General features: G+C 35.7%; 1 protein-coding gene across 1 annotated transcript; it reads right to left on the minus strand.

Annotated features, from left to right (window-relative positions):
• Positions 1-1,174: 1,174 nt before the first annotated feature.
• On the minus strand, positions 1,175-7,177 carry LOC106619876 (uncharacterized). The gene is made up of 4 exons (XM_014238182.3): positions 6,954-7,177; positions 6,024-6,751; positions 5,388-5,498; positions 1,175-1,643 (listed from the first exon to the last, which is right to left on the minus strand). The coding sequence occupies exons 1-4, from the start codon at positions 7,137-7,139 to the stop codon at positions 1,490-1,492; spliced, it is 1,179 nt and encodes a 392-aa protein (XP_014093657.3). The 5' UTR covers positions 7,140-7,177; the 3' UTR covers positions 1,175-1,489.
• Between the last annotated feature and the right edge of the window lie 13,384 nt (positions 7,178-20,561).

The raw sequence follows: 20,561 nt of genomic DNA on the forward strand, positions 1-20,561 counted from the left end.
GCAATTTAATTTGTGTTTAAAATATAAGCATTTATACTCGCTGCACTAGTTTTCTGGACCGCACGTGAATAACGAAAGCCGTTTTATTTAATATACGCGGACTATGGAAATTGATGGACAAATTTTATTAATTTTCAACTTCAATGTACAGTATATCTATATATATAGACTTGATTTTGTTATCTATGATAAAAAAGTTACCTAAAGTTCAAAAATAATTTTATTACGTATGGGCTAGTAACCGATTTTATTCATTTTCAGTACCACACCATATTCAACACAAACGTTCAATCGACGAATATTTTAAGTATAAAGTTAGTCAGAAGTTTGGAGGTGGAAGTAGAAGTGGTAGTAGTCATTTTGCAACCTTTTTTAAGCTGTATCATAAGGTAACAAAATCAGGTATCATGGTGACACCGTAAACCAATCAAACATACTACGGAAAGCAGTGGCGGCCGCACAAATACCAATGGCGAGACTCTAGTCCTCCGATCCGATCGTTGCAACCACATCATATAGCACAAAACCAACAACAGTTCTCACCGAATATTTATCTATCTATACGATATACATTGTTTATACTAGCAGAGAAACAACAGCCAGGGCTAGGCTTAGCGACCTCATAATCCAAGTATTTTGGAATAAAATCAAAGTGTACCACGATTTTAGAGCACCCAGGCTCGCAATCATCTAAGTACCCATAATCTCTGAATCTGTCAGCAGCCCAAAGACGCGTTCCCACCGTTTTCAACAGTCCAATTGCTTACGATGTTAAGGTACCACTGAGTTAGCTCATACATGATATACAGTAATTTTCTCTTAACCATTAGAGCTACGTCGTTCACGTAGGCAATCAGCTGACAGCGGACTACCTCAAGCTTTTCCAGGAAAGAGAACTCACTAGACTACTCACTATGTAATTATTATTATAATTACTCAAATAAATCAATTTTTTTAACAAAGCATATAATAAATAAAATATAATATTTTAAAAGCACAATTTTCTATAGAATTGTCAAATAAAATCAAGTACGTTCTTGTTAAGCGACACAAAACGCAGATAATAAAATATATACAGCTACATATGCGCTAAAGAAAAAGCGCATATATATAATAAAGACAACAACAATAACAGCAAAGCAAACAACCGCGCGTTAATACCGGCATGCGGATGTGCTATTTTTAATACTTGTCACTTTTATTTACTGATTTTTATTTATGTTTTATTTACATTGCGTATTTTGTATTTTATTGCGCCGACACATACACTATACGCGTATTTAACTGTATTTACATTTCATTGCGATTGGGCGGCCGTATTTTATAAAACATTTGCGCTTACATGCCGCTGGTATTTATTTATTGCAAAAGCGCTTGTGGGAGTGTGTGTGTAATTGCGATTTGTTCAGAGCGTGCATGTGTGTGTGTGCATGTTTATACGCACTTCTGTCTCTCTCTCTCTCCGCTTCCGCTATCGCTCTACTTGTGGTTATGGCATAAATCGTCCGTGCACAACTTCGCTGAAATGTTGCAGAAAACTTAAGCCGCAGAGTGTTGCATAGCGTTGGGCGCAGTCGCTTAAATTGTCATGTGAAATCGCTTTTTTATATGTGGCATGACGACGTGCGGCCGGCAATGCGGCACTGCATTCATACATAAAAATTTGTATTTATATATATATATATATATATATATATATATATTTACATATGTATGGATAATACCGCGTAGTAATCAACAACGACAAGTGTGACGTGTATGAAAAGAAAGAGCAGAAGTACCAAAAGTAAATAAATGTTGTACAGTTTGTTAAAATTGCAGCAAATATACACATACACGCATATATATGTACATACATGATTTGTAAGGCCATAGAAAGCTTGCAATGAACCGGTTTGGCCAAGCAAATACATAAAATTGAATTTAATTCATGCTACGAGCTTCTAATACAACACACATACACATATACACACAAATCTACAACCTTCCCCTCATAAATAAACATACACACATACTTGTTTCCTCTCAACCACATTACTTTTTGTTACCATATATATTTTATTTGCTATGCATTGCCTTCCAGCACCTTACCTACCTCACCCCACTTCAACCGCGTTTTGCTGCGGCTATTTAAAGCCATTTACCGCCTTGCAACAGTCTATTTGAAAAATAAAAATAAAAACGTCCACCCTTTGCATTGTCCTTTACCAGGATCTCACGTAAATTATGAGTGACGGCTAAGTGTAGTGGAAGTGGCAAGGAACAATATTAAAAAAAAAGCGGCGAAGAGTTATAGAGCGCACGAAGATTGCCTGCGGCTATCTGCTGTGCGATTAAGTATATAAGAGAACATAATAAAGTCGCATTTAATCGAGTTTACTGTCCAAACTGACATTCATTACGTTGAATTAGAATGGACGAGTGACTGCACGGGAACCGGAGATAAAAAGAAAAGCGAGCCGAGTGTTAGTATTTGTGGCCAGTACATAAGGTTAATATAGTTGTAGCTTAAATGAAATATAGTGCTATGTTAAACTCTTTTCAGTATCTACGACAAAAAATATAATTGAATATAAAATAATTGAAACTAATTCTTACAACAAGACCCTTCACAAAATAAATACGACTTGAAATAAATAAATTACAGTAAATACATTAAGCTAATTACATTATAATATTTAATCAATGCAGTATTTCCAAATGTTAATATTTAATAAAAAAAATGGTGGAAGCTAATGCTAACTCAAAACATATATATCAAAAAAATTTAAGTATTTAATAAAATTATTCAGATTATACTAGATACAAATTACATTATATTACCAATGCGGTGCTTAAAACTTTAACGGTAAGATTGGTCGAGCTCTATGGTATGTGTTTTCGCTGGGCTACATTATCAATACTGTATTTCAATTTTCTGTGTAAATATTGTTCCAGTTTCCTTTTGTGTGACTTGAAAACGTTTTATGAATATCTTTCGTATGATGATTTATCGGGAATCTTTCTAATTCATAAATAAGTTCGGAAATTTTAATTTATTTGGTGAGAGCTAGCCATTGGTAAAAAAAAACTTGTCTAGGATAATGAGCAACAAAGTTTCAAAACTCCATGATCAGTCGACCAAAAACCATGATCATAAACCAAGTACCCAAAATTTCTTCTTCTGAAGTCAAACAACGTCAATACTATTTTTGTCGCTAAATAAAATGTTCGATGCCACCTTAGTCACCCGGATGTCCTCTTCAGTTATACTTTATTGAATCTTTTTTGAAATGTGAGCTTTATTGTGTTCAATAACAAGGATTCTTACATATCTAATATCCAAATAAAATCTTTTCTGACAGAGTGAGTTGGAATGCCTTAAAGGCATACCCGATCGCCCAGATCATGTGCAAACGAGCGAAAGTAAAACACGCAAGCTTTCTACTAACACGGTTGCGAAAGGACTGCAAGACGATTTTATGGCACATGTAGAAAGTACAGGGAAGTAGGCATGAGGGAGACGCTGGAACACCTCCTCCGCTTCAGTTCGGCCTTATCTAGAACTCGGCTTAGATATATAGAAGCTTTACAGTTCAAAGAACTTGATAAAGTATTAGAAATAGATATCAAGTCTCTATTAAACTTCTCAAAAAGTTTTGAAGTTCTGGCATTACAAAGGACCTGTAGGTCTTTGTATTGCATGACAGCTAGCCGGTGTAAGCGAACCTAACCTAAAAGATTTTCCTCCCTCAGATGATCTTCGTGCTTCGTTCTTTAGTGGAGTCGGTGTATGAACTGTGATATGTCGAATCCACTCCAAGATTTTAGAAAACTTTGTGGGTGATTATATAATAAGATGTTTTCAGATCAAATTTTCAGAGATATCAGAAAATCAAACCATGGCATTCGGTTTCAAAATTTTAATATTCGTGAGAATATATTCCACGTCTAGTAATTTATGCAAACTAGATTTTCCCCTCAGTAGAGATCTCAACTTAGTCAATAATCTCTACGCAACAATTTGAGGAGACTAGCTCTTAAATTTTTCGTCTTTACTAGTTTAGTATTATTTAACCGTATTCTAATGCATAAGAAGAGCTTATGTATATAAATATCAAAAGTTTTTGATTAATGGTCCGTTAATCTTATAATTACAGCTCACTTCGTGGACATCAAGTGTCTATTGAAATTGTTATTATAAGACTGCTACTATAGCAAGTAGTTTTCCTTTGCCGAAAAAAATGTAGGTGACATAGAAAACTTAAAGTAAAAATGTATCCGAAGTATTTCAAAAGTTCTCTCAAATTTTGTTTAATAGCTTGTTTAAGATTAACCAAGATATCAAATTTAGGTACATTTACCTATAGTTAGCTATAGATTGTACATAGAAGGCTCATTAATATTTGACGTTTAGCGAGTATCTGCTCTCTAAAGATTAGTTTTAAGCAGCTAGTTGATGTTTGATTCCGGTATTTTGAAAATCGGGCCTTGGAATTAATTCCAAATTTTTATTGTATATAAATTGCGCCCAAGCGGTCTTTGAAGTGATCGATAAACTTTTTATTTCCTAGATTGATATCACCATATGTCAATTAGTGTGTGCTTAGCAGCTGTTTGTTTACAATGCGAAAAGTTGGAGTTTTACCATGGAAAACAAAAATTAACAATCGCCTGAAATTGTGCGTTTGGAATGGAGTGACGGCTACCGGATCGTTGATAATGTCGCAGAGGTGTTTTAGGGAGTCCACTTTATCAGAAATACAAGTATTTGAGTAGCACAAAGCAGTTAGTGAAGCTTGTAAAGTTGAAGAAACAGCCGTGTTGACGTCAGAGAGATAGCAGAGGATTCAACAGTTCTTATGGAACAACTCAACACATTTTGGTTCATGCTTTTGTCAATGATAGATTCTTACCAAAAGATTTGAATCTTTTGCAAAAACTAATCCGAGCAGAGGCCGCAAAAGAGATACATGACTACGTAGCTGAAAACCCAACTTCATCAAAGACATATTTACAGGTCCGGGTCAAATTTTCAGATGGTACTTACAACTCCATTACAAATTTTTGTCGCTTTGGAAAGGTGTGTCTTGCAAATCGGAAATGTGCAAAAATTCAGATCGATATCATAAAAGCTGTGTATCTTGTTCGCATATATACAGACATACCGAAGGACGAACAGACAGACGGACATGACTAAATCGACTCAGTTCATCATGCTGAACATTTATATGTACATATATATTTTATATGGTCTCAGACTTTTCTGCTGGGTAGCTTCAAAGTTTTCTAAAACAGATAAAGCAGTTTCTGAATTATTTTTATATATGCTCAAATAAATGCAAGGTATATACAAACATATATATATACATATATGTAAGTCCATAATTCAAATTCCATATACTCACTCGATTAGAATTCGCAGCAAATCGTGAAAAAGCGATTGTCCGCGAGCCAACAGCATATGGCGAGCTTCACAGAAGGTGCGCATTATACAGTAATGCGGTGGATAATTATAACTATTGTTTATGCAACAGAATACCAAGCAGCCGATTCGTGCAGTAGGCGCCGAGGCACACCGGAGGCGAACCATATTCGGAAGTGGAATGTAAATCGATGAACCAAAAAATGAACAAACAACATGTTTAATAAGGCGGAAGTGTCTAAAGGGGGCCGCAACTTAATGAAATCAATTAGCAGTGTAATTACAATGCAATTACAAGTACAGGCCAACAATAAACATTTACATAAGCAAAACAGCGAGTGGTATTGTAATTTTTGTTTCGGTGTGGGTATGTGTTAGTGTAACTGGTAAGCAATTTCGAGGAAATAGTTTGGTACAAATGGGTTTTGTGAGGCTTGGGAAAGAGTTAGAAGAGCTGAGGGTGCCTGGTTATACATTTAAGTGCTCAGTATAAAAGAATTAAGGTGCTTAAAGTGCTTAGGCGTGGAATTGTGGTTGTTACTCAAGTATGGTGTGGCACAAACAACACTAATTGTTGTTGTTGCTTTATAGCTATATAGAAATACACGAAAATACTTACATTTGGGTCCATTGCGCCAGCAAATCGAAGAAAATGCGCTCAGCATTTGTAGCAAAACGGAATTCATCAGGACGCTCATCAACTCGATGGACAGCATAATCATTATTTTTCTTGCCGCCCGCAACACCAATACCAACACCAACAGAGTTTTCACCATCACCACCACCCCTCCGCTTTCGTACACGCCCCAATGTTTTCGGACCGGCCGCACACAATTGTGACACATTGTTGTGCTGCCAACTTCCATAAACATTTCGTCGTGGACACACAGAGTGTTGGTGCGTCGCCGGATGAGCAGCAAATTTCCTCGACAATATGGGCGGCGTGAATTCCAATGATTTCGCTTCTTGCAAAGCTGAAGGAAATCGATGTTGCTGAAGTGCATTGTATTGTTTTAGATGTTGTTGTTGCTTTCTAGCTTGTTGCTGTTGTTTTCTGTGTGCGCTAAACCATTGCCGTCGTTGCGTTGGTAGCCAAATATCGTCGTTACTGTTGTTGTATTTGTTATTACTGTGACTTCCGCTAAAGGTTATTATATTCGGCATATGCACTGCAGCAGCATTTGTTGTTGGGTTGTGTGTTGTGTGTTGTTGTTGTTGCGCTTTCGTCAGTTGAGGCCATAGATCATCCAACGTTGTAGGCAATTCATAGTTAGCGGTACATTCAAAGATATAATATAGACCACGCGGCTGCTCTGGTATAAGAGCTTTCGTATTGGCTATTTGCACCTAGAATGTAGTTGGGCACGGAGAAACGAGCGATTCATTAATTTAGAGGCAAGTATGCATGTATGTTTGTTTGTGTGTACTTATTATAATGTAAATTTATTTAAATGTATTTTTTAAATCACATATTAAACTGCAATTATGCTATACTAAAGTTTCTAGCAACTCGTACCTCACTTGCCTCAACTGTCCGTTAATAACTCACCCCGACTGTTGAACCCTTCTCAAACAGCAAATACCTTCGCTGCCGTCGTAGCCAATTATGTGGCATGTTGCGTTGACTTGCCGATGCTAACATGCTAGTGACCGCAGCTGTTGTTGCTGGTATTGTGCCTGTCGTGTCCACAATGAGGTTGCAACAAATTAGCAGCTTTGCTAGCAACACCAACATGCTGCGTATCCGCTGGAGCCTCGAGTTACTTGCAACGTTGTTCATTTGCAACTGTAAAAATTTCTGATGGTGAATAGCTTTAAAATGCTGTTTTTGTTTTCGTTAACGCCGTGTAAGGGCAATTAGCAACGAGTCTAGCTCTAGCTATACTTTTATTCGAAACATTGTGATTCTGTTGGTGAAATTGAAGAGCGCTTAGATGCTGTATACAGTGACTTCCAATAAAGCGTGAAAATTTATTTTAACGAGTTTCGAATTGGGCGCATGTTAGTCTTTAATGAGAAATAAAGCTAACGCCGCTATGGGAGCCACGTCTGCTCACTTCAGACAACAAATACAACCGTGAGTCCACTTAGCAGCGATGTCAAATGCCGTTTAAACGCAATCTGAAGAAGTTTCTAAGTCGTTTCCTAACCGCTGAAAAAAACGGATCTGCTGGTATACAGCCGTAACCAAGAAATAGTCGTAACAGAAGACTTTATCCAGTAAATCTGCACCGAAGGAAGATAAGACTATTATATCTGTCGAAAATGTGATGCCCAAGTTTTTTGGGTGTGATCTACATCTACTACCTGGAAAAGCGTAAAACGGTCATGAGTGTCATATGCCAATGTGATGCCTAATTCTAGAAAGTTTGAACACATTTGTTAAACAAAAAGGTGCCCTTCCACCATGACAACACATCAACTTACACCTCCTTCATCAACGCGGCCAAACTGGTGGAATGAGGCTACGTATTGCTACCTCATCTACCGTGTTCTACAGATTTGATCTAATGTGAAGTTTGCTGAAGTATGAATCGAATGATAAAGTTGTCTTCGACACGAAAGCTTGCTTTGAAGTGTGTTTTCCAGACGGGTTAAAAAAGTAGGAGCCTTGCTGGTTGAAATTTATCGAGATAAATGGAAACTATTTTGGGAAATAAATCGCCATTTTTGCAAAAGTGTTGTTTTTCTTTTGTAGGCTATGAACTTATGGTATAAGACCACCCCCGTTTACCACCATATCGCATTCAAACTCTTGAACAGCGTGTAAGTATTCAATAAACATAACGGATTTACCGCGTTTCCTCTGTTAGAAGTGATAACAGATTTAAAATTCATAGAAGATCCTTTGTTACCTAAATTTTTACACCTCGTTATTTAGGCTCTTGCTGATTCGCGAGTCGTTAGCCGTAACCATATGCCAGACGCAACAATTGAGTTCGATAAGTTCTCGTCTGAAATTTCATGGTTGAAAAAATGTTGGATTTGCTTAAGAAATAATCTCAAATTAATTGAAAATTCCTCTGAAAGAAAATGTTTTTTAACAAGCTCTAGTGGTAAATATTGCTGAGAAAGCAACTGCCAACAAAATACGTAATTTCTTACAGATTCAATAAATTAAAGTATAGTTCCAGAAGTTCGAGATGTGAGAGTAAAGGTGTTTTCACATATGGTAATTAATGAGAACTATGAAGTTTTCGCTCAATAAAGATCTCTCCTATTACAGTAATCTCAACGCAATTTTATTCATATCTCAACAAAAAGCTTATCAAAGACATTTTCAAAACAGTTTGATGTTATCTTAATTGGATTTCGTAAAATTTATGATAAAGTTTTCTTAATTTATAGATAATTTACTTAATTCTAGAAAGGCAAAATTGAACACATTTACTTTTGTAGTCTCTCATTAACCGGAGGAGGGCTAGTGGTTAGTGGAAATCGAAACATAGCCACAGAGACTGTGATGAAAAAGTTTAGGCAATATTTTTATAAAAGTGGTTGAGACGTTTATGAGCTATGGAACTTTATTTCAAAATGTCAGCAATCTATACGGTATGCTTGTAAAATGGAGTATATATTACATTATTATTCTCATCGTAAAATATTTTGTTCTGCTTTATTCTGACTGGACACTGTCCATTAGACTCACATGAGATGAAGTTATATACTTGTATATTGTCGGGCATAAATTGTAGAAGATGTTTAGAAGAAGACGAGGAGAAATTATCCAGATACTTTCTTCTCAGTTGTTCGGCGAACCTGACAAAGGGGCTAGGATTGATTTTAGCCAACTTAACAATTGTGGTAGGCTCAAAGCGCTTCATCGATCTGAAAGGGTCTTGTGATCCAGAAGTTTTGGAAGTCTTAAAGGACCAACGTTCGCTATTTAAGGGGTTCTGGCGTTACCTATGTGGCGAAAAACAGAACTACGACTTAACTTAAGCTAACCTAACCTGACATAATTTAATAGAAGATGCTCGTTCTTTTCATAGTTCAAAGAAAATATGGTTCTTTTAAAGAAAGAAAACATGCAGTAAATAATTTTTTAAGACTACTGCTGTGTTGACATTTTATTGGTCGAATGAAAATCCAAGTATTTTACGGTTATGTAGGACCATGGAAACAACGTTGTGTTGAATAATAATTAAGTTAATTCCGATTTTCTGTTATACAATAGTTGGCATACCATGTGAACATACTTGTATAACCTTTGTTTTCAAAAACTTGATATAGAGGTTTATATCCGAGCTTAATTTTTGATCCCATTGATTTTATGACTTCGAGCAGAAAACACTTAATATAGATTCGACCGTCTGCGATTGCGCTTTTCAATTTTTAAATGCTCACCAAGATGTATCCACTATGAGGTAGACTTTGTACAACAAGTTCATTTACCGAGACTCTGAAAATAAAAGAAGAGGTGGCCAAAATCTGACAGATCTAAGTTTCTTCGTCCAATAAAGATACACCATACGGTGTTTATTTAAAAATCGTTTGACAAAATTTTCTAGAAATCTATTTGTTTTTATAATTATATATACCAACATAACGGTTTTATATAGAATGCACGTATTCAGCTATTTGCCATTGTAGTTAGCACTTAACGCAAATGTTCCCAATAGTTCTTATTGCTGTCGTTGTTGTTGTTGTTCTTGCTAATATGCCAGCCAGCCAGCTAGCATTTAGAACAATAAGTGAACCACTTCTGCAATAAAAGGTTCAAACTAATTTAATTAACAACTAAATTCTAAACTCGACTTTCTTTATTTCCATGCGTCCGCACCACACCACGCTTGTGTCTGCCATTCGTGTCGTCACAATGCTGCTGCTTCCCTTTTGTGCGCTGTTTGCTGGTTTTGTTCTACATATACATAGGTATACACAAAGGCAATACTCTGAGGGACCTGATGATTACGTTCATGGACGCTTGGACGGAGGAACGGAAGGTTGGTTGTCGGTTGATTGGTTGTTTGACTACTTGCTTTGCCGGAATTGATTGGATTGGTGGGATTTGAATTGTTTTTGTCATTGTCAACATTTGCGTCATTTGTCGAACGCAGCGGCGGGGCAAGGGGGGAGTAAAGGTAATGGTGACAGGATACAAAGACAGTCCGAAGATTGGTAAAGGAACTTGGAGGAAGCTCGAGCAGGCGATTACTGGCAGCAATAACAACAACAACAACAACACAAGCAACAGCAACAATAAAAATAACAACTACTACTACTACCGCACTACTATAAAAACCATTACTTCCATTACCAATAACAATAGCTAGTCACTACACAAAACCCAACCAGCACCAACAATAAGCGCAACAACAACAAACAATTCGTGGCTAAAGTGGCATTGAAGTTGTCATGCCAGAAAGCGCTTTTATTGTTTTTATTTTCTTCATCTCCACGATTTTGTTTTTTACGCTCTAAACAGTTTGTTGTTGTTGTGCTTTTAGTTGTTGTTCGGCTCATATTCCGCCATCTGTTTGCAGCAGTCAGGCGTGAAACAAAGGAACCGAGCAGCAGTCGCTCGGAAATTGTAGGCGAACGGCACAACTCAATTCAAAATCAAAGTGACACTCGAACAAAGTGGATTGCCACCAGTTTCGAATAGCGTTATAGCAGAAATTTCCGTCAAGCATAAAGAAAAGTTTGCTGAAAGGTCAGACGGCAAGTGAAATTGCAACGCATAGAAGTACAAGACTGCCGCTGTAAGCAAACTACTGTGCGGTGGTCATACAACAACAACATACGTACATACAACAACAATAAGAAAACACAATAGCGCACGTGTATGTGTGTCTGTGTGTGGTACGCACTGAACACTTCACTACACTTTACGTTGCACGCTGCGGTTGTCGCCACATCATTGTGCAACGCGTTTGACTTCCCCACCGCAGCTCGCTTGTGGCAGCTAATCCGCACATTCCGTTAGTCAACAGCATACCGCTGGCAAAACAAAAATCTCTGCAACAATTTTGCGAACAACAACAACAACAGCAGCAAGTTTGTCAACTGGCAACAATAGCAGCAGCGACAGCAGCAGGCCACCAGCGAAGATGTTGCAAGTACTTTTCGCCTGCAACACCATTGTAAGCCAACGAGCACTCGCGTACGCTTTGTTTGCTTTTGTTGTCCGTGCTAATGTCGCCACAGGCAATGCCAAGTCATTCGAGGCGTTGGATTTTGGTGAGAATTTTGTTGTTGCATCGCAGTCAGATCAGAAACTTGAGCACTTATCGCAATACAAGTGTCCTAGCTGCAATAACAACAACACTGGCATTTATAATCTCACAAGTGTGCGCGATGTGGCGAAGAGACAACAACTTTTAACACGTCGCAAGCGTTTCTTGGCATTTCCAGTGGGCTCATCATTTGCCGTGAGTACCCTTTCTGGAATTTTGTTTGTGACTCTTTACCAACTTGAAGTTAGATGAAGTGTACATAATAATATGTAATTATTTAAAATACAGTTACCATGGTCTATAAATTATGATTTTTTCACAATATCTTGACAACTGCGACATCTAGCGGGCATTTCTTTCAACACGACAGTTGCAAAATTAAACGAATCGGTTGATAAGTTTTCAGTAGACGTCTTTCAATAACACTCTCATAAGTCTCTGCACGCATGACCGTAGCTATGACTCGTGAATCACTAAGAAACATAGCTGCACTTAACTAATATTATTATGTAAGAGGAAATTGAACTCATAATACCTACATATATAGTATGGATCAAAACACGTCTGTAAAAACGGATTTGTATATCTCGTCGAAATTTTTAGATAATATCTGCCAGTGATTTCAAGGCATGATTTAAACAAGTCAAAATAATTGAAACTTAAGCATTTAAAGCATATATTTTTGTGTATCGGTTAATTTATCGGGGTTAGTTTCATTTAAAACAAGTAAGGAAGAGTTAAGTTCGGATGAAGCCATACATTTTATATTCTCGCAATTTGTGTGGCTCAAAAGTGGTGAAAGATGTTCGGTGTTGACAAAACTTTATATTAAACAAGAAAGGAAGGAGTAAGTTCGAAGAAGAAGAAAGTAAGAACATTTTATACTCTTGTAACTTGCAAGGCTCAAAGCAGGGGAAATAACTTTAATTAATAAATTTTATAAATATATAACTCATAAACTGACCGAGATATTCAGCATAGGGTTTGTTAGAATAACGAAAATCATTATATGCGGTATATGAGGGTTTGGGTAATTCGTAGTCCAATATCAGATATTTTCGACAATAAACTATAGTATGTCCAATATTATTCGTTCAGTCAATTTTGTTAAGATATCTTACATATTGACTGAAATATACGGTATAAGGCCAACCGGAAGCTAAAATTCTTATATCAGTTATATGGGAACTACGTTTGACCCGATTCTTCAAATTTTTGCGCCATGATTTCCAGCAAAAGATGATCGCAACCTTTCAATAAGATAGCTCGCATACTGACCAATATATGTATAAGACAGAAAATTCGTATATTAGGCATATGGGGGTTAAGGAAAATATTTACCATCCACGGACAGACGGACGGACAGACAGTCACTCGGAGTTCAACCCGTTTCATCATCCTGATCATTTAATACCATATATGTTATAATATACATATTAGTTTTAAATGTTATAAACAACTGTTAGGTGAATAAAACTTGTATACTGTAGCAACGTGTTGCGTGAGTATACAAATTACGTAACCGTCGTACTAGTGGTTATAAGCCTTCGAGGGGATGTGCGACGAAGTCATCTAAAAGGCGCTATAGCTGCCATAGTACCAAGTTTCTATGTATATCCATACGATTAGTCACGACGACTTTCGTTTGTAATTTTATGTTTAAAATTTTGTAATTATATTTGGCATGATACTTATCTAATATATCTAATGTATCTATTAAATTTTAAAGTGCACCATCTGCTTGACCACCGGTGTGGTTGGCAACCCCAACTATCAATATTTAAGCATGGGTCTAAATTGGGGTCTTGCTTATGATTTGCCGAATTCCACTTGGGTTTTAGAACATGCGAATGCGTTAGGCCGCAGAAAGGGTGAAAAAGATATGGAGAAGCAAACAATAAAACGGCGATATCGCAGGGATCTCTATCATAAAGTCGAAACCATTATAAATAGGTAAGTGCAAATAATATGAAAAAAAAATTAGAAAAGCAAGCAAAGAAAATATATACGCACAACGTATATCATATGTGATAAGTAATAATTACAAATAATACATATCCAAATAAAAAAGTAAAAATTAATAAATAAATAAAAAGTTAATAAGTAATCACACATATATTTGTATACATTTATTTGTATGTCAGTCTGCTTATTGTTATTGCTTTCGACCACTACGCGTGCGAGTCTTCGACATCGTTCGCCTATTTGCCTCAAGTATGCTTTACTGCGGTTTGGGCGTAATTTTCCAGCCACTGAATAGTTATATTGCGAAAATGAAAATAAACATTATTACTATATAATGGCACAAACAAATGGACATACACACACACATATGTATATACTATATATGTAGTTGCATGCAGTTACAACTGGGAGCGTATCAAGTAGCCGCAGAAAAAATAACAAATGAAATAAATCAGTCGATCAATATTGACTTTGTTGTGGCTAGGTAATTTATTTATTATTAAAGTGTTTGCATACATGTAACGGTATCACAGCTACATATGAATATATGTACATATGTGTGTATGTAAATCGGAGCATGTACATATTTTGTGCTTGAATATACCTTTGGTAAATTAAATTAAAATTGCATATGGTTTCACGCATGATTTTGTATTAGTTTGGTTTTGCATAACGAATTGAAGTTCTTAAAACAAAATAAAGCAATACTTAGTGCACAAAAATAATGCTAATATAGAAACAATAATACAACAAAAATATAATTACAAACTTTGGCCTACCAGCCTAAAATATCGCTTGAAACAGTTACGTTAGGCATTTAAAGAAATTATCATCACATACTGACAAAAAATTTTGTCATTAAAAGTGTGAACACACTTATCTGAACTCACAAAGAATGGGGTAAAAAGTATTGTGTATCACTACCTTCAATTAAAGCAATACGCCTCTTGTTCGTAAGATTTGTACTCTTCGAAATCCGGTGTTGAACAAATGATTTCCAATAAAAAATAGATGTGTGTTTTAAGTTTTATGAGTTCAAACAGTTAGATGAAACTCTCTCTTATTGGGTTTATGTAACTATTTTCCGGTATATTTAATATAACAGCACCGGTTGTAACGAATATTTAAGAAAACATGTACTTGTATAATAGTATTACCGAAAGTATTGCCTATCTGAAGCCATAATATAATATACATATATCTTCATATTTCTGACGATTTTTTTTTCCATTTAAGAAAAAAATCAAAACAATTTTTGGTGAATGAGGCAAAACTTCTCACCCGCTGTTTTTCAAATAGTTTTGTACCGATGGAAAAGTATTGAATTTGATGAGTTGTTGTCGGTAGCATTCCCCATTAATGGGTTCACCTGGCTTTAGAAGCTCATAATACAGCAAGCGCTTTTCATCAAACCAAATACAGAGCATTATCTTGACATGATGGATATTCAACTTTGCCGTTGATTTGGCTGGCTTCTGCACCGATTTGTGACAATGTTCCGGTCTTTCTAAGCATCAGAAAACCTAAACGTTTTAGCCAGAAAGTCAAAGTCTTTCCAGTCTCTGTAGCATAATCACTATATTCGAGTTTTCTTGTTGTATAATCTTTTAGTGAAAATATATTTATAAGCTATATCTGCTTCATTGCATCATTTGACCGGTGCTCTTTTGAATAATTCGACACTACTACTCTATATCTTTTTTTATATAAATGTTATTATTTTTTTTTTTACAAAACCACGTCAAAATATTTCATGGTTTAACCACACTGTTGATATTTGTCCAAGAAAGGTAGATATAAAAGCTTGTAACAGAGAAGAAGCTACACTGGCGAACTTTTATAGACATTAACAATTTTAACATGAGGCCAGAAAGTCAAAGTCTTTCCAGTCTCTGTAGCATAATCACTATATTCGAGTTTTCTTGTTGTATAATCTTTTAGTGAAAATATATTTATAAGCTATATCTGCTTCATTGCATCATTTGACCGGTGCTCTTTTGAATAATTCGACACTACTACTTTATATCTTTTTTTATATAAATGTTATTATTTTTTTTTTTACAAAACCACGTCAAAATATTTCATGGTTTAACCACACTGTTGATATTTGTCCAAGAAAGGTAGATATAAAAGCTTGTAACAGAGAAGAAGCTACACTGGCGAACTTTTATAGACATTAACAATTTTAACATGAGGACAAACAAAACGGACTGTCAAACTTTCATATCAATTGTAAACCGAGGGGCATTCCCTTTGTTTGCTTCTTTCTTTGGTTCTTTTACTACCATTTTCAACACCTTAAACACCAACCAAAGCTTGTTAGTTCATTACATGTGTCTTCCGAAATTATCAATAATTTTTTATTAAGATAGCGTAAAACCATTGTAAACTATACAGTAAAATTTTGATTTACATCCGAATTATAACCTCATACGTACACTTTCTTAAAAAAATATTTACCACAAAGTTGTTTTATGACATAACACAAATATAATAATCAATAGATGACCAATCAAGACCTCAGGTGCATACGTACTGGAATAACGCTCTATTTGAGGCGGCGGGCGTGCTCCTTAACAACAATCTTATGTGAAACTTTTGTTATTATACCCTGAACAAGGTACATTATTTTTGTCACAAAGTTTGTAACACCCAGAAGGAAACGTCTGAAACGCTATAAAACTTATATTATATATAAATGATTATCGGTTTTTGAGATATCGATCTGAAATTGTATACACATCCTGCTCTCCCCAAGAAGCACTATAACATATAGCTGCTAAAACAAACTGAACGATGGGAATCAAGTGCTTGTATGGAAAGATTTTTTATTTTCTAATGGAATCACTATAGCCTATAGCTGCCGTACAAACTGACCGATCAAAATCAAGTTAAGCCTTGACAACTTATTTGTACTTTCAAATGATTATCTTTCATTAGTAATAAAAACCCATTTGTTGTCCGGGATAGCCTTCAATATTAACCAGTACTTGTGATTATAGAGACTGTCAACTTATCCTGATATAAATTGTTTCCCTTTTAATAGGTTCTTTAAAATAGGACTATACACGATGTTCATACTTTTTCACATATTTTAAGATATTTCACATAAAATCGATATTACTTCATAGTTTAACACATTCCTAAAAATAAAAAATTATAAAAATTAATTTATCCAAATATTTCTTCGGATTAATCTTGATATCCGTTTCGAAAACTTGAAATCACACGCTCGTATATCGCAATGCCTTCTAAATAAATGTATAAAACTATTATTATTGAATTGACTTTATAGCAAATACTTATTTAAAATTTTCCTTTACGTATTTCGAAATTGATTTAAAAATGCCTAAGGCAATAAAACTTTTAATATCCTCTCTAGCAAACGAAATTATCTTGCAGTCTGCTTAGAAGGCGGTTTCAAAATAAAACAGGAAATACAGGGTTAGATCACCACAGGCTTGTGTATTTTGCCACCATACTCATGAAAATAAAAAGTTATCGATAAAACACAACAATATATTGTAAATATCGCCGTAGGCAATAACTACAACATATGCAGACACGTACACACATAAGTGCTTGTATGTATACATAGCAAGTGGCAAATGTTTCGTTGCGTGCATTTGTGTGTTTCAAGTTCGTCTAACATAGCTGGGCTCATCAGCTGGGCCTTAGTATGCAATCATAAAAATGCCGACAGCATTGCTAACCAAACCAACAACAACAATAATATACTTTGGTCACCAATCAAGCAGCCAACTGAACAACATTTCAGAGGTGGCTATACACATATACGAGTATATAATGTATGTGAGCATATGTGTAGTCGTAAATAAATGCAACTAAAAACGAAAATGAAAATCGGAATAGAAATCGAAATGAGCATACACATGAAAATGTAAATAAAATACGAAAAACAAAAAAATAAAAACATTTGCGCTTGTATTGAAAGTTGCAAAACGAGAAATTTATCGCCAACACAAACACACAAGCAACATGGACTTGAATATATTTTATTGGCTTTACGAGCTCTTCCTGTTGTACGAAGCCCGAACACAGGCAACACACACGCACACATACACACATAATATTGTTTTTGTGAAATAATTTTTGCTTTTATTTCCTCCAGCATTGCTATTGTTGTTGTTGCAATTACATTATTTTATTACAATTTTTGTTGTTTTTGAGTTTCCGATTCTGTTTTGATTTCATTTTCGCATTTGCGTCCATTTCGCCATTTATTTTTTTGCCTGCCGATTTAGTTGTTAAAGTGTGGGTATACATACATATGCTTGAATATATGTACATATCGTGATGTTGTTGTAGGTGTTTGTATATGTATTGTACTTCCCTATAGACAATTCTCGCAAGCCGCATTTGTTTAGGTTATACTATGACCAAATGCGAAGTTGTGTTTGTTGTAATTTGAAAAAGAAGTGTTGCAATAACCAGCAAGCTCCTTATACCCCAACTTCACACGTTGCATGGTGTTTTCACAGTTTTGCAACAATTTGTTGTTTTATTGCAATTTCTCCCAAATTTTTAAGGGGAGAATTTGAATATTTTGGCTCGCAAAAATGATATTTCGATTATCATATCCTAAACAAAATGTCGAAGATATGTCAATATTAAATATTTCTGCTACTCGTTTTCGTTTTCTTGCTACCATTCGTTGAAGGTTACACTGAATATGTTATAGCGGTAATTACTCTCTTAAGACGTATACCAACTAACCCACTGATTCACAAATTGAAAAGACTGAAAAAAATTTACCGTTATTATTTTTCACTCAAAAGAATAATCACAGAACAAAATATGTTTAAAGAAAATGTGGAACAGAGACTAAAACGTCTTTAATACTAAATAAATTATCTGCCCTCCACATCTTCGCTCTACCTTACTTGCCTTTTTATCTATACTTGTATATCAACGCCATTGCCAAGCTGCAGTTCGCTGGACTCTAATTTACTTTGAACTCTAAAAGTTCAACTACAGCGAAAAAAATGTGTGCAGTTGTATACAGTGCGGTAGAGGGAAGGTGCACACAGATGGTTGGGTATTTGCTAGCCATACGAAGCACAGCGCACAAAGCCAGTTACACAAAGTCACAACGAGCACGCAAGCTGATTTGCAATCAAGCAATCGGCCGATACAGCGTATATTAGTGGCACGCCCTGAGGTTAATGAAATTTGGTCGTTGTTTCGAGTAATTTTACGAATTGTTTAGACAGTTCGCTCGTTGCGCAAAAAAAGAAAAAAAAACGGAACTGCGAGCCACGGTATCGACTCGATTGATTTCGGTATTTTATTTCTTTTGCTCCATCATCATTCATAGCAGGTTTGTAGGCCTCCCTGTATGCAAATTAAAATAACTTAGTTTGCACCCAGTTCTTTCACTGTACAAATCCGCTTTTTATATTTACCTTTCAATCTCTGTTTCTTTATTAACAGTTGTGTGAATATTTATCTATTTCATTTTGTATTCTCTCGAGCGCCATTAATAGTTCTATGTAGTTGTTTGGTTCATTTGTTGCAAGTCGTTGGTGTGCTTTCTTCCACAGCCTGCTTTAATTTTTGCTCTCACATTCATCTTGTTTGCTTTTTTATTGCGTCTCCTCGTCTTTGTTCTATTAAACTATATGACTTATGTGAAAAATACGATGCAATAAAAGTCAAATTCGAATAGAGAAAGAAATTACCCTAGTATAGATGATGTAAAAAATTGTGCCTCCAAATGGTTTTAGGAAGCCTTACGACAACCTAATCTATATTAGGTTTATTCAAGAATCAATTCAATTTATTATTGTGCTATAATGTTAAACTCGACGGAAGGTTTTAGAATCATCCACATTCAGTTATACGCCGTCACCTTCCACGCCTTTATCTTTGAGGTTCGTTGAGCTTCTGCCACAACAACAGAAGTGTACAAAGTGCGTTCCAAAGTAAACAGAACTTAAAAAAAAAAGACAGAACAAATGGTTTTATCGGCAAAATCAATTAATTTTATTCCAAATAGTCTCCTTCTGCTTTAATACACCTTTTTGCACAGTCCAAAAGCATGTCGAACGAGTGTTTTAGCTCGTTGCCCGGTATGGCCGCCAATATGCCGGTGCAAGCCTTTTGAATGGCCTCCACGTCTGCATAACGCTTTCCTTTTATCGGCAAATGCATTTTTCCGAAAAGGTAGAGGTCGCACGGTGCCATGTCAGATAAATGCGGGGAGTGGTTGATTGTTAAAATGTGATTTTTGGTCAAATAATCGGCCACAAGCGTCGATCGATGAGACGGCGCATTATCGTGCAACAAACGCCAACTTCCATCTTCGCGATATTCGGGCCGAACACGTCGAATACGGCGCACCAAACGCTTCAAAACTCCAAGGTAGAATACCGCATTAACGTTTTAGCCGGGTGGAACAAATTCTTTGTGGACAATACCCATGGAATCATAAAAACAAATCAGCATTGTCTTCACTTTTGACTTCTCCAGGCGCGATTTTTTGGGTTTCGGCTCATTTCTCATTTATGTCCTCACGACCACTTTGAAAACGTTGAAACCACTCAAACTGAAACGTTTCGGTAAAGGTTTTACCAATTTTAAAACAAAATTTAATGTTGGCTCTTTGTTCGAAGCTCATTTTCGCAGCGATGACAAAAACATACTGACACTTAAAACACAATAACTTCACTACCAATAGATGAAATGTCATAAAATTTTTACTGTAAGCCGATAAACGATAGCAAATTCTAACGCACTAGTCGACATATAGATGGAGCCACTAGAGTTTAGTTCAGAGTTTGGAAGTTATTAGAATCCCAGAGCAATATATGAAAAGATTGCTATCAAACTAATGTACTTGGTTTTGTAAGCATGAAATTTTCAACTTTATTTGAAAAGTTATTTAAAATTGGAAGCACCACTTAAAGTAGTCAGAAAGCTGACGAATGGAATTTCATTAACATCTGTAGTGATAATTCGTGTACGTTGGCACTTTATAACACGGAGACTTG

This window comes from Bactrocera oleae, chromosome 2 (assembly GCF_042242935.1).
Source record: "Bactrocera oleae isolate idBacOlea1 chromosome 2, idBacOlea1, whole genome shotgun sequence".
Taxonomy (NCBI): domain Eukaryota; kingdom Metazoa; phylum Arthropoda; class Insecta; order Diptera; family Tephritidae; genus Bactrocera; species Bactrocera oleae.